Source organism: Macrotis lagotis, chromosome X, assembly GCF_037893015.1.
Source record: "Macrotis lagotis isolate mMagLag1 chromosome X, bilby.v1.9.chrom.fasta, whole genome shotgun sequence".
NCBI lineage: Eukaryota > Metazoa > Chordata > Mammalia > Peramelemorphia > Peramelidae > Macrotis > Macrotis lagotis.
In genome coordinates, this window is record NC_133666.1 from 185,732,689 (window position 1) to 185,748,559 (window position 15,871).

At 36.5% G+C, this 15,871-nt stretch overlaps 1 protein-coding gene across 4 annotated transcripts in view; it reads right to left on the bottom strand.

Moving 5' to 3' along the window:
• Positions 1-278: 278 nt before the first annotated feature.
• The window catches only part of PAX5 (paired box 5), a 356,088-nt gene continuing 340,495 nt past the window's right edge, over positions 279-15,871 (bottom strand). For all 4 annotated transcript variants that reach the window (XM_074203322.1, XM_074203324.1, XM_074203323.1 and 1 more), the window contains one exon: positions 279-9,177. In XM_074203322.1, coding sequence (XP_074059423.1) covers positions 9,101-9,177 — 77 coding nt within the window. In that variant the 3' untranslated portion in view covers positions 279-9,100. The remainder of the gene's footprint in view (positions 9,178-15,871) is intronic.

The following is a 15,871-nucleotide window of genomic DNA, read 5'->3' on the forward strand; positions in this document are numbered from 1 at the left end:
ATTGTTCACAAGTAACAGCCACTCTCATGAAGACACACAGATATTGAAACTACGCCAATCTTATTGCATGTTTCTTCTACTAATCTAAAAGAAAGGTGTTGCAGTCAACCATTTAACTTAGAATAAAATCACAAATTCCAGTACTGACAAGAAAAAAAAAATGAAAAGCAAAAAAAAGAGAAAAAAGAAAAGAAAAAAGTCCATTCCCCTATGTCCCACAATGCACCCCCACCCCCATCCCCACAATCCCCACCCACCCCATCCCTCCTCACCCACAAAAGAAAAATATGTTCCACATCTTTGGCAAATTGGCACTGCTGTAATTACATTCAAATATTATTACACACAAAAGCAACACACAACACTAAGAAAAAAACCACCAAATTTCAAGTCAGTTCTTTTCTACTAGAAAAAAAGAATACAAAACATACACATTTTAAAGAAGCATTGTTTTTAATCTGTTGGAGACAGATTTGTCTCCTATTTTCAAAGGCAATTCAATTGTGTTTCTATAGTATTTTTTGTTGTTGAGCTTTTGTACTTTTTTTTTTTACAAGTAAGCTTCTATGCAGGCATCACAAACTTTGGCGGATACAATAGATATGTTTTTATTTTCTTTGAAGCTGGAAGTCCCTAAGACAAAGTGAACTGTCTCTAAGAAAGGGAAAAAAAAGGGACTCACTTTTCTTGGTAATGAGCTCCATTTGCAACATAATGCATTTCTGTAAATCCAGAATGTACAAAGGCCACTAGAAAGTGAAAAAACAAAAACAAAACAAAACAAAACAGCAAAAGAAAACCAAGACAATGTCTTCCAAAACAATGCTGAGCAAAGTGAAAGCAAGAATTCAATCTCCCACTGTCCATGTTTTGGGCTGAGATTCAGACATATGAGGACCGAGTGGGAGAAACCAAATAGGCAGCAGGGTCTGCCAAAAAGGCATGTTCATATTCAGGGTGAAAACAGGCAAATGCACATCATCATGTTCAGGGAAGGGTCCTGCCACCCACCTCCTATCAGGTTCTATTAATGGAACACTAATTAGTACGTCTGTTCAGAGAAGGAATAGCTGAAGAACCAAAGCAAAAATCTGGTAAGTGGGCCAGCAAAGAATAAATGCTTTGTGTTTCTAGTTTCAAACATGTCTTGGATGGTGTGTATCATTTTATGTTTGTGTGCCAAGTTCTATTAACTCAAAGAGCAAAAGTGATACTAAACAGCTTTGATCTTTTTATGCTACATTTTTAAATGGACATGGAGTTTATTTTTTTTTAGCATTATAGCAATTAATTGGCTATTGATTGGCTGGAATGTTCAACTTTCCACTTCCCCAAATACAATAAAATAGTTTCATTAAAATGTATTCATGCTTGAAAATAAGAGAGCCATTAAATGGTTTCCTTTCTGTTCCACTCCAAGGGAAATGCACAGTTTGTAAATCAAAAATCTATCATATGAAATCATTCATTCTTAATGGTACTTTCAGGAGAAGATGAGAGACATGGCAGAAAGTGTGGCAATTATTTCAACAAGAAAGACCCAATATTCTGTGGCCACAGCCATTAACACACAGGACCGATTCACCCTTCCAAAGCATCTGATTTCAAATGGTATTAATGAACCAGATGCTTGCATTCTATCCATGGGGGAGTGGGGTATCACAACCTCTCCCATCTTCCTCACCCCTAATCCAGCTTTATATTTTCAATTTTGCTGTCCTGATGTTTCTCACATTTTTTTCAGATTTTACTCTACTCTATTGCGCAGGCTACCTATTGATCAGGCACTTAAGAAAACAGTTATCAAAAGTAGTAAGATGGAATAAATGCCTTTTCTCTCTCTTATACATATACACATACACATACACACACATGCACACACAGAGAGAAATGAGTTATTGGAGACCTAATTAATTTGGGGAGGTTACCTGTAATAGTCACTTCATTTTTTTTCATTTTAGCTACATTTAGGATATGAACCAATTAGAAATTAGGAAAGAAAAGAAATATTAACTCATCCAGAGAGTTTCCTCCAATTATAGGATATACTAAATTCATTCTAAGTGATATCTTCAACTATGAAAAATCACTTAATCACATTGTGTATGTGTGTGTGTATGTATATATTGTGATTCCAGCCTTTTCAAATCACAGGTTTGTTAGGAGACTCAGAAGTCAACTGTGATCCTCAGGGCTCATGGCTCCAATTCATTCCTCTGCACATTAACCCCCATGGGAACTGAATCCATGAAGCACTTGCCAAGGCTTGCAAGACTGGATGACAGTGGGGGAGCACAAGAGATCAATATTGCAGCCTCATCATGAATATGCAGGAGTAAAACCTCAGGTACTAAGGACAATAGTCTGAAGTACCAGCAGTGATAGGTGTACATATCACAGGCTAAAAGTCATGGCCCATCTGTCCAACTCTCCAATTATTCATTTTCTAGATTTTTTAAAAGATACACTTTTGTTTCAAAATCTCTAAGGCCTACTTAAGTAGATCAAAATGTGCAAAATAAAACAAATTCACAATGACTGTGGGTAAGGGGGTATATGTAACTGGAAAATCTGAAGAAAATCTGAAAATGACCTCATCAGCCAAAGACACATTCAAGTTAACTGGACCTATGTCTTTTCAAAGGTTATAATAGGGTTGGTCTTGTCAGGTCATCTCAAGTAATTCAAAAACCCATTTCCCTCAGAAAATCCAATGTGTCCACTATATTTTCATATCTAGTTATGGTCACAAGCATTGTCTTGATCCTTTCCATGTCATGTTTCATGTATAGTTTATTTTTAAGATCTTTTTTTCAAGTCTTACATGCATAATAAAGATTTTACTGTAACATGTTTTCCAAAGATTATAAGGAAAATTTGAATTAAAAGTCATACTGAATATGTGTTTAGACCCATCCTATACCAGAAAATGTATTAAAAGCCCAGCAACAGCAGACATATAAATGTTTTGATAAAAGGAGTCCTCTTGGAGTCCATCCTTTATCTAGGCCTGTGCAAATTTTCTTTTTCTATAAATCTCCAAGGGGTTGAGTGTTTTCCTCCCCTGAACCAGTGGGCTTCTTCTGACTTCTTAGGTGCCCCTCTTTGCCTCTTTAGAAATATATTTTTATGGATTTTCCCAATTTGCTATGTGGGAGTTTGCAGGTTCTCTTCTGACTCTAGAACTTTCAGGTTCCCTGCCTGATGCTTGTAGAGCCAAGGTCTAGAATCTCTCCTGACTCCAGAAAGGCTTGGGGAGAAAAAGAATGCAGGTGAAGCATACTTACAGCAAGACAATGAGAGATGAAGGTAGGTCGTGGCAGAATAAAGCAGTGGGAAAGGTTGGATGAAACCTCAAAAGAATTGGATATCCTTGGGATAAGCATCCAAACATTTCAGGGCTTATCGAAATCAAGCCGAGTCTCCAAAACTTCTGAAGCTCCCTCACCTTCCATAGGACAGATATCAACACCCCCTACCAAAAGCACTACTCCTTCCTGACTGTCATACTTCCTCTGATTTCTTCTTTACAAAGTTTAGAACAGAACTTTGGACTATTGGCTTAAGGGATGACACGTATTCTCTTTAAGTTTCATGTTCTATAATCACAATGCTTTGAGACAGAGAAATTTTAGGATTAAGGTCAAAAGGGGCTTTAGGGACCATCTAGTCTAGTGGGTTATGACCTAGGATAACTGCATTTTAATGGTATTGGTCTTATTTTATTTTATGCACTTAAATACATTATTCTGGCAAAGGCTTCACCAAACTGCCACGGGGATGAAGTACTCAAAAAAGGTTAAGAATCTCTGGACTAGGGAGAGGCTAGGTGGTGCAGTGGACAGAGCACCGGCCCTGGAGTCAGGAGGACCTGGTCTCAGACACTTAATAATTACCTAGCTGTGTGGCCTCGGGCAAGCCACTTAACCCCATTGCCTTGCAAAAAACTTAAAAAAAGAATCTCTGGACTAGTTGAACTCCCTTATATAGCTGTCTGCACACCAGGAAATGAAAGACAAGAGACTTGCTCAGTTATAGTTAATAAGTAGCAGAGCAGGAAGCTCTTGCTACATAAGGAGTTGTTTAGCAACACAACACTGTTCTAAAAGGGATGAAAGGGCTAAGACTCAAAAAATGAATTCTTTAGAATAACAAAAGTTTCCTTTGAAACAATATCTTGAATTGGAACTTGGGTTCTCAGAGGTCCATAGAATTTAAGGTCAGAAAACTGTCAAATGTATTTGCCAGCCAAATGACTTCTTGGCTTCCTTTAATCAAAACACTACTAAAGCTCTCCTTATTTTTAAGGAGTTCTATAGTACCACTTCAGGAAGAGCCAGCCTGGTAGAGTTAAGTGAAGGAGAACCAGATTCCTCTGACAAAGAGGTTATGTGACCATGGGCAAATCACCACCTCTCGGAGGTTAAATACTAAATAATCCTCTTAGACTATAAATGATGTGAAGTATTGATTTGGATTGTTTCAGTGAGTTTCCTAAACACCAGGAGAAGAGGTCCCATTCCAAAAATTTTATGTCCAGATCTTTCTTTCACCCCCTAAAATCATTAGGATTAAGACCCTTGTCACCATTATTTCTATATTAAAATGTATTCAAAAGAACTTTGTTGTATTCAAATGAACAAATGTATTCAAAAGAACAGTAAGAAAGAAGAGGTATGTTCCTTCTATTCCAATGAGAAAAAAAGAGATTTATCCTTTTAAAATGCATAGGCCTATGTTGGACACCCCTGGTATTTTTTTCTGTCATTGATGCAAATGTTATCATAGAACATAGTTAGCCTGAGCTATTGCTCAGCAAAACCAGGAATTGTGTAATAGCTTACAAGAAAGGGATAATGCTGACTGAAGCAGAAATTTGGCAGAAGCATCTATAGCAATGACTAGTAACTTGTTCATTACCAAGTTAATATATGTACACTGAAGAAGGTAACTTTCTACCCATGATTACTATCTTCCAAGTATCAGTAGTCCCATAAAGTGTCATATGCTGTATGTGTAATCAAGGTAGGCAGGTGTGCTTATTTTATTTATACTCTAGGAGTGGCACATTACATGGATAACATATCTTAAGATATTTTTGCCTGTAAGCAAATTGACATTCATAGGATGAATCTAAATAATAATATTTATGGCACTTATCTTCATAATCACCCATATCACCTAAGCAGTTTGTGGCCTTGTCTCAATGGTGAATTAACCTAATTTTATGTTGACCGGGCTAAATCTTTCAAGTGCTATATAATGGTCATGTACTCAGTTATCTAATTTGGTCAGATCATTAAAAACAAATCAACATTTATAGACTGATTATTCATATCATTTAAAATACCTAATGGGACTGACTATCTATCTAATCAATAACTGATCAGAGCAGCTGAATGGAAGAATGCTAAGATTACCAAACATAATGACATGATTTCTTTGTTTAGTTTACCTATATATCCTATGATTAAAATGGCAACTTCAGTGCCATATTTTTCTAATTTCGGAATTGTGCCAAATGTATAACACTTGTGAAATAACAATATATCTGACTCCTATGAAATTAATAAGACACTTGCCTTGTCAGGGCAGCAATATAGATTTCAGCTCCTCTCAGTACAGTGACCTTGTCCTTTCAGTGGAGATCATAAGTCTGATCATAAATAATGAGATCTTTATAGCAAAGAGATTAACATCCCTAAGCTGACCCAGTTATTACCTGTGTGGAGACTTCATAAACTTTAAATATATATAAACAGATACCATTTGCTTTATAATATCTTTGATTTTGAATTCTGTGACCTAACCAGTGCTCCGCAGTACAGGTACTGCTCAGCAGATATGTGTATTATAAGTAAACTCAACTCAGATTTGAAATCTGCACTGATTTGCAGTTTCATCTATTGCCTATCTGTCTTCTCCAGGAATCTGTTTCTCTGTACTGGGATGGTGGAAAAAAATGGTGGTAGCCCTTGGACCCCACACAAAAGCTATAACATGGGAATGCACAGTGGAACAATTCCTTGATTGGAGTAAATTGCATTTTTTTCTAACAGCTTATATTTCAATAGAGAAAACTCCTTCCTTCTTTATACTTAGTTTGCAAGGTTTTACAATACTAAAATATGAAATCAGAATGTAATGAGGCTTCATTTTCAGAAACTCTATAAGTCCAATTGAAAACAATATTATGACAGGGTTTGAGCTGATAATTATCACCCACATACCTGTTTCAAAAGGCCACACCAAACATTCTTTGTGCCCTCATTTATGCTATGCTCCATTGCTCAGAAGAGCAGCTAGTTGGTTCAGTTTAGGGTGCCAAGCCTCGAGTGAGGAAGACTGATCTTCTTAAGTTTAAATCTGAACTCAGACTGTATGACCCTGGGCAAGTCATCTGACCCTGTTTGCCTCAGTTCCTTATGTGTAAAATGAGCTGGAGAAGGAAATGGCAAACCACTCCAATAAATTTGCCAAGAAAATTCCAAATATGATCATGAGTTGGATATGACTGAAATGACTGAATAACAACCATTGCTTTAATCTTTCCTTTGCCTATCTAAATCCTACTCATCTTTCAAGACCTAACTTGAGTAAAAATCTGTGAAACTTTCTTTGCTCAACCCTCTCAACAATGATTTTACCTACCTCAGTCTACAGTGATATTCCAACACCTAAAACACTTTTTCCCCTATACCTCATATTTTAGTATCTGATCATAGTCTGCTTTATATTTCCCTTTAAGCAACATGTTGTTTTTCTGTCTAACTAATCAAAGGCAGGGTTCATCTTATATTTTTTCTTTTTATGATCTCTCCTTTCCCACCTCAGTGTCTCTTATAATAGTACCAAGTACAAAGGAGTTCCTTAATAAACACTTACTGAATGAATTAATGAAATAATGGATCCTAATTTGCCTTTCATTTAGCAAGGGTGAGAAACACATTCATTCATTTTATCAGACGTTCTGATGACATTGTTCAAGATGATAATGCAAACCTAATTGACAATTGAGTAAAGCAAGTTGAACCTGACTGTTCTTGGGGGAAAATAAATAAACAGATTATGTGGGTTTCTGAGTATAGATGATGATTGAAATATGCCTTAGCCAGTGCAAATCTCTGATCACATCACTTCCTGATCAATCACACTGAATGACTCAATATTATCTACAAATCTGGAATTCAAGGCTCTCCATAATTTGGTTTAGTCTGTGTTTCCAGCTTTATTTCCTCCTATCCTTCTTCATGGACTTCACAGTTCAGATAATCTGTTCCATTCTTCAATCTCTTCTTTTTCTTTCCTACTTTTATGCATTGAGTCACACTAATCCCTTAGTCTTAAAATGGATTCCTTCTCCCATCACAATCCCATCTCCATTTGCTGAAATCTTCCCTTTTTCCAAGGCTCAGCTCAAGTACCATAAAGAATCTCCCCCCACAGAGGAAAATGACCCCTTCCTCCTTGAATCTCACAGAATTTTGTTTGGACCTTGCCTACACATTGATCATAATCTAATTTGTATTTTATTTATATATGTACATGCCTCATCTCCCTACAAGATTATAAATTCCTTGAGGGCAGGGACTGTTTCTTATTTATGTTGTATCCCCAATACCTAGTCCAGTGCCCCTGCACAGATTAAGTGTTTAAAAAAATGTTTGTTGAGTTGAATTGTTGAAGTATTTTTGAGCTACTCAGTTTTATTCTTTTTTTTTCCTAAAGAGAATGGGACATTAAATAAAATATCACTGCTGTATTAGTGGGCTTATTTTCTGGGGGGTGGGAAGAAAAAATTTACCTTATAACTATAATGATATAATACTGGGGAAAGTGTCTTGGTTTTCAAAGAGTAGCTAGGGAAATCACCAACATTATGTTCTCCAAATTTCCATGATTTGGAAAACATGATCTGTAATGTACGATGAGTGGTGGGGCCAAGCCAAGGATGACTCAGGCTATTAACATGATATCTCATCAGACTGAGGATTGTTTTCTTTTCTTTTTCTTTTAGAAAATCAGTGAGTTTCACCTGCCCATTTAGATTTACATACAGCATGTCAGAAGCTGACTAAGAAATTCTTCCTCGAAGTTAGCACTGCTAGGAACTAGAAAATGTGTTTCCAGTGTATTCAAGGATGGTTACAAAGAAAGACGAATTGATAGAAAGCTGCAAAATGTCACAACCTGCCCAGGGGTTTCACTTGTTCCTTGTGTTCCATGCCTCTAAAACAGCATGTTCTCCTACCCAAGGCCTCTCCTATGGAATACTGCGCAAATAAACAAACAAACAAACAAATGAAAAAAATCACTTCAGGCCAAAGGATGACCACAAAGAAAATACCACCTGGTTGTGTCTCAGGTTGGTTAAAGCTTACTGAATTCTGACTCAGTGAACCAGTTTCAAAATGCATTTCACTTGTCAATGCATTTTGAGCCCATCATGTGTAAAAGCATTTACAATGTATACTTAGCCATTCTCTTCCCCACACACACAAAAAAGCGAGGCATTATTTACATCGATGCGGCTTTCAGCTGAAAAGAGCAATCTTTCTTGACCACCCCAAACAAATGCCCATAGAGAGGCAGATGATGTGGAGATGCCCACTTCAGGGTCATCCAGGAGGAAAACTCTGCCCAAGAATATATTTGTTTGGCTCTTCCTTGGATGTACCTGGAGAAAACCAGAGGCAATTGGCCTGGGGCCTAGCACATTGGCTGCTCCCAAGAGCAGTCTATCCTGTGAACAGGGAGGAATGTCAGCATAACTGGTTTTCGGTTGGTTGGTTTTCTGAGACCCAGTCAACATAAGTAAAAATCTCATTGATTTCCTCTTAGAAGCAAACAAATAAAACCCAACAACAACAATGGGGGGGGGGGGGAGCAAGAAAGCGAGAGGGGAAAATTAAAAACCACCAACCCCACATTAGTTTGCCCCTTGTAAAGAATAACATTTTGTTGAGACTGTGGAATCTTATTGGCTATTCTCTTGTCCTTTCTTGTGCAGTCTGGTTGGCATGGATATGTCTCAGTGATTCAGACGTCATAGTCCTGAATGATATGTGTAGTAAGTGCTTGCATTTCTTCACTCCTGGGGTCAATGGCGGTCATAGGCAGTGGCAGCCGCAGGGGGAGCTGCTCCTCGGGCAGCTGCACTGTAATAGTAAGGGGAGCCTAGAAGAGAAAAGAGAAAATGAGGACTGATAGTATAAAAGATCAGAGTCCAAGAAAGTGGCATTATGTATCATTCCCATCCCTGGCTAGGTATCTATGGTAGGAGAAAAGCATGGTGACCCACATAAGACATGACAGGACTAGGAGGTAGGGATTCTGACTTTGTCATTAATGAGCCATGTGACCTTGAATAAGTCAGAGTTTGCAAAGCTCCAGTTTCCTTATCTGTAACATAATAAAAACAGTTCACTTAAGACATGATGTCTTAAGGTTGGTGAGGTAATAGAATTTGTTAATGCATATTGTTAATACACTTCATTTTAATAGACTATAAGCTCCTAGAATATAAGGACTGTATCATTTTTTTTGGTAGTCCTTGTATGGAACCTGGTGTATAATACTAGGTACTTCATATAAATCTGTTGAAGGCATGAAAATTGTTGCTATGTGAGTCATTTGCTACCTAACTGGTTCTATCAGAAGTGGAGATGATTCCTATTTGGTCAGGAAGGGATTTTCCAGGTCACTGAAAATCCAAAACTCTGAGGGAATTAATTTTTCACATTGACTGTCTATACCTGAAGTATCAAAAAGAGGCTCTGGATTGTGATCTGAACCATATTAAAATGTAATTAGGAAATATTTAACAAAATAAATAAAAATATAATAAAACAGATAATATTGCATTTTAAAACTAAACCAATAATCTCCTCCCACCCTCCCTTCTTCCTTCCTACCTTCCTTCCTTCTTTCTTTCTTTCCTTTCTTCTGATTCTTGATCAAGGTCTATTATGATATGCTTCACTAACTTTCATCTTCCTCTACTCACACTCAGACACTCAATTCAGCAGGAACAAATTCTTTATAAAGAGGGTTGAAATGTATACATCCCCTGAAGTCTCCCCATAGTTCTATCCTGGGAGTCTATGCTGAAGGACCTTTAAGGTAAAATTCAAGGCCCTTTGTTATCTCTGTAACTAACACCTTTTGGATGGAGTCAAAAACAACCTTCTTAAATTGAATTTCACTCCAAGAAGAACAGTGCTTCACCTAGCCTCCATTATCAGTCCACTTATTTCACATGCAGTAAATCAAACACTAAACCAATGAGCTTATCTATCAACATATGCATTGCAAAGCTATCTCCCATCACAGAATACTCCACTGAGGGTAGTAATCTTAAGCCTCTTAATTCAATGATTTCATTCACTATAGTATTGGCTTTGTTTCTTTGGAATCCTGGGTTACTTTTTTTCCCCTTCACTGAACTAAAAGCAATTTTAAAAATTGATTTTCTGATGTTAATTTTGGTTTCCTCCACTGACATCCCACTCTGGTGTTCCATCATGACATGGAGGCAAACCTGAGTTGTCAAAGGCTATGCCAACAGATTGCAAACTCAGGTAGATACCACCAAGCTAGAAAGGTCTAATATTGGCCCAGGAATAAACTCTAAGTCTGTCATGCAAATGTGGAAAAATAGGAAATGTTCTGGATATGGAGTATGAAGGCCTAGGTTTGGATCCCAGCTCTGCCATTTACTACTATTGTCATGTAACCTTGGGAAAGTCATTTAAACTCTAAGGACCATAGGTTCCTCTGTAAAATAAGGGGGTTGGTTTGGAGGCTAAGCAATTTTAAATCTATGATTCTATCATGAACCAGCATAAGTTTCAAAGACTCATCAGTGAAGATTGACTACTTGGTACATATCTTTGACCAATGGATAATGCTATCTTTGGTCACAAAAATTTATGAAAATTTCTATTAGGGCATTCAGAGATTGGTATCTATAGATGGAGAAAGTATCTTCACTGAGGAAATGAAGACTCTTCTGTAATATTTTAAATTAATTACCAGTTTTACTTTCTTGATTCATAAACTCACTTGATTTTAATTTGGATTTGTGCTTGGGTTATCAATAGTGGATTTGAATGATTACAGAAATTTGTTTTGATTGTCATTATAATTTGAAGATATTAATTCAGTCAGCTTTGTTTTATACCTACTATGAGCCAAAGCACAGTATAAAGTATTAAAATGATAATCGCTCCAAAAATCTCCTTTTCTATAGAGCCCCAAAGTTCAAACCAATCCAAGAGACCCAGAGTATCTCTGTGTACTTTTTTCTTTTTCCCTGCTATGACATTAGACACTAAGCTACTTTTATCATTTGATAATATGATAATGTTGATAACAATAAAGGATTTTTACTATTTGTAAATGGCTATGGCATTCGAAATTTTCTAAAGAAAATCAGCAAAAGAAAATCTCATTTAGTCAGCTTTAGAGGCATGGCAACCTGGTGTATGTAGCATTGTATGTTTAGAATCTGAAGACCTTAGTTCATATTCCAGATTTGTCACTCACTAACATGTGTGATCCTGGGAAAGTCACTTGGCCTCAGTTTCCTCCCCTATAAAATGAGACAGTTGAACTAAATAACCTCTAATTTTCCATGTAGCTCTAAATACTATGTCCTTGTTGAATGAATGCAGCATGAATGGATGAATGGGTGAAATATATACATATATATGTATATATAAATGTGTGAGACATAATATATATATATATGTATATATATATACATATATATATATATATATATATATATATATATATATATATATTATGAGAGAGTGAGAACAAGGTTTTCTCTTCAGTAAAATGAGGAAGTTGGAACAGATGATCTCTAAGGTCTATTCAGATTTAAATATTCTCCAGTGATTGGCAGGAAAACTCAAGTCTTATCCTATAGACAAGCACCTTTGTCTTTTTAAGGTAAATGAAGGTGACCAAAACAGATGCTATTCTAGGACTGATTCTGACCAGAAAAGAGAAAATAGTTGCAAAAGTAAAAATGACAGGAACTGTGGGAAGAAGTGACCCAAGTGATTTTAGAGTGAGTGATAGAGAAGGAAGGAACCCATGGTGTTATAAATGTAGATAGAATCTATATCAGTTGTGTGTTTTGTTAGTTTTTTTTGCAAGGCAATGGACTTGCCCAAGGCCATACAGCTAGGTAATTATTAATTGTTTGGGGTCAAATTTGAACTCAGGTACTCCTGACTCCAGGGCTGGTGCTCTATCCACTGCGCCACCTAGCCACCCCTAGAATCTATATCAAATTACTTTCTGTCAGGGAAAAGGGGAAGGAGAAAAATGTAAAACCCAAAACCTTGCAAAAAAAATGGTGGGTAAAAACTACCATTGCATTTGGTTGGAGAAACAAATAAATAAAATACTTTTTAAATGTATCCAGAGCAAGCAACAGAAATTATGATGTTATATCAACAATATAACAAAAAAATGACTGAGTGAAGAGTAGAAAAATAGAGAGAAAAGACCTCATGAGGAAGAAAGAGAGACAGCTGGAGGCCACTACTATGGATTCCCAGGACAGAGATGGGGAAAGAGAAGAATGAGAGCAGTTTGTAGAAGAGTTTGCTTGGAGTTTGGCTTCCAGAAGGAAGAAATCTTTTATCTGGGGGCTTCCAATTTTAACTAATTATTTTTTGCTGACTAGGTACTAAACACAATTGATTTCAATGCTTCAGAAAGAATTTAAGTAATGACAATGATCTATAAATTTCAGTAGACTGGCAAAAGCACTAGTCACTTCACCTTTTGTGTAAGAAGAATGTCAAATGCTCAAGCCCAAGTAAGGTCCGCTGTCTGATTCATTAAGGACAAGCAAAAAACTCTAATCTAAGTTGGGAATTAAAGAACTGATAATAATACTACTAGCTAGCAAAGACAAAGAAAAAGTAAAACTACCCGAATTTTATTTTGCTTTTTCATGATATACTTATGAATGATAGAGAAGTGTTGAGTGGATTTCTCAAACACACTAAAAGATTGGCACCACTGAAAGATTAAAAGTAGTTGGTTGAAAGACCAAAATCTAAGAGTATTAATTAATGGATTAGTGACAGCCTCCAGAGAGGTTCATTTAATACAAGGCCACAGGACTCTGCTAGTTGTCTTTTTTCCAGTCACCATTTTTAAAACCAGTGACTTATGTGAATGCATATATGATGTGATTGCAAAATTTGCAGCTATTTCAAAAATCTGGGAGAGATAGCCAGCATGTTAGATAATGGAATCTAGATCAAAAACATTTCAACAGGCTAAGTTAGTAGGTCAAATGTAATATGGAAATGAGAATGAATGCAAAATCCTACATGTTGGTTTGTACTATAGATCAATGGTCTCCGTGCTTTTTAAATTACATATCCCATCAATAAAAAATTATTTTTAATATTCAACTTCATCCTGAATAAATGTATTTTTACTTATTTATAAATTATACATATATGTGTTTGCTGCTATGCAAATAATATAATATACCAATAATATAAAATATACAAAAATAGAAACAAAAAAGAACAAGCTAGAAAAGGAATAACATTTGGTTCTTGTATTTAAAAGGAGCTAGTCAAATTTATTGGGTAGTGAAATGATATGATCAGACCTTCACTCCAGACAAATTACTTTGGTAGCTAAGTGGAGGATGGATTGGGGTAAGGGAATATTTAAGGAAGAAAAATTAAAAGTCTATTAGAGGTTTTAGAGACAGGAGAACCTGAGTTAAAATCTAGCCTTAGACACTCACTGGCTTTATGACTTCAGGGCAAGTCACTTTTACTCTGTTTGCCTCTCCCTACTCCCTTTCCCCTTTCCCCACCAAGGCTATTATAATAGTCTAGATAAGAAAGGATGAACCAAAGAACAAGGGAGGTATCTATGTTAGTAGAGGGAGGGAATAGATGTGAAACATCATGGAGCTAGAAACAAGATTTGACAACTGATTGAATATCAACAATGACATCATGGGTATGAATATGGCTGACTTAGATGGTGGTACCTTCACCAGAAATAGGACAATTTGTTAAAGGCATGGATGAATTTTGGGGCAAAGATAATGTAATGAAATCTGTCATGCAAATCACAGTGATGCCTACTGTGTTCTACCCAAAATGTCTCACCATTAACCTGAGAGGCTGATGCCCAGTCTCTAAGATTAGGAGATAAGCATTGGTATGGTTATGTTGGAGACAAACCATCCAATTGCTTATTTTAGTGAGAGTGTAAAGTAACCTAAATTCCCACCCTTAGATTGGTTAATCACACATTCTTTATGGTTGTGCTACAGCCTAGTTAGGTTCAGGAAACAACCTTCTAAGTCTCCAACCCACAATACACATACAGTGTATACTTTAGAGAGAACTGTTATAGATAAATCAATCAAAATTAAAGACAAATTTCACTGGCCAGAACTCTGAATTTTAAATAGGAAGAGATGAAGTTAATATGATATTCTTCATATCTGATCATCTATCAAAGATGCTGGAGGGGGATGAAATGGAGATCCTAAATGAATTAAGAAGCTTAACATTCTAGATGATTTCTAATTCCCATCTACTTCATAGATTCTATTGTTCTTTCTCCTCACCAAAGACACAGGTGACACATGCAAGAAGGACTAAAAGGTGAAGGAGCTATTCTAGGTTCTCTTTGTTTCTCCTTTCCTCTAGTCATTATAAGTCCTTTAATTTATATGACAAGGGAATTAGATGCCAGAAGGATGGTAGTTCTAGTTAGGTAATTTTCCTCTACCTCCCCCTCCCACCCAACACCCCAACTGAGTGTAGACATTGTAAACACAACCTTGTAAACTCTCTTTTCCTAGTGACATCCTCCAATCATTTTAACCCAATTCCAATATCCCAGTTCAGAAATGACTAATTTTTTTACCCTCCCATACATGCCTACATTTTTAATGATATCATCATCCATCATCACCATCAAGCTATAATTGAAAGGTGCCCCTTGTGCATATATTTGGAGACCACACTAAAACACTTTAGGTAGGTGGAGTGAAAAACAACATGGGAACAACAAAAATAACACTGGATTTGTAGTCAGAGGCCCGAGTTCAAATTCTGACTCTGTTGGATCATCTCACTTCTCTTGGGATCAGTTTCAACATGGGTTGAATAAGAGTTGGGATAGATAATCCCTAAAATCCTTCCCATCTCTAAATCTGTGATTCTGTGATCTTGATTCCAACATTCAGACACATAACAAATGACATCTATATGGTACTTTAAGATTGGTCAAGTGCCTCATTTGAGTTTCACAATTCTGTGAAGTACTACAGGTATTATTAGATCTATTTTACCGACGAGGAAACTGAGAAAGTAATTCAATGACTTGCCCACATCATGTAGCTAATAAATGAGAGAGGCAAGATTTAAACTCAAGACTCCTGTTTAAACTCCTGTTCCTCCAGTCTATCCACTATATCAGGTTGCTTCAAACTTCTACAAAAGGTATGCAGATTTAAACACAACAAAAGAAGGCACAAGTAGGACAGTACAAATCTTTGCAGGATTCTTATCCAAGTGAAAACAACAATGGGGATGTCCATATTGCTCAGAGTGAAAAAGCAAATGATTCTCAGATGCCAAAAAAGACTAAAGGACAAAGTATCCCATTGCAAATGATGAAGAAAGGCAGAAACCAAGCATTTATTAAGTACCTACTTAATAGTATGTGCAAATAATTCAGTTGATCTTTACAATTGAAGAAAAAAGGCAGACAGAGGTTAAGTAACTTGCTCAAGGTCTTACTATTGGTATCTGAGGTAAGATTTGAACTCAGTTCTTCCTAATCCTAGGTTCGATATTTT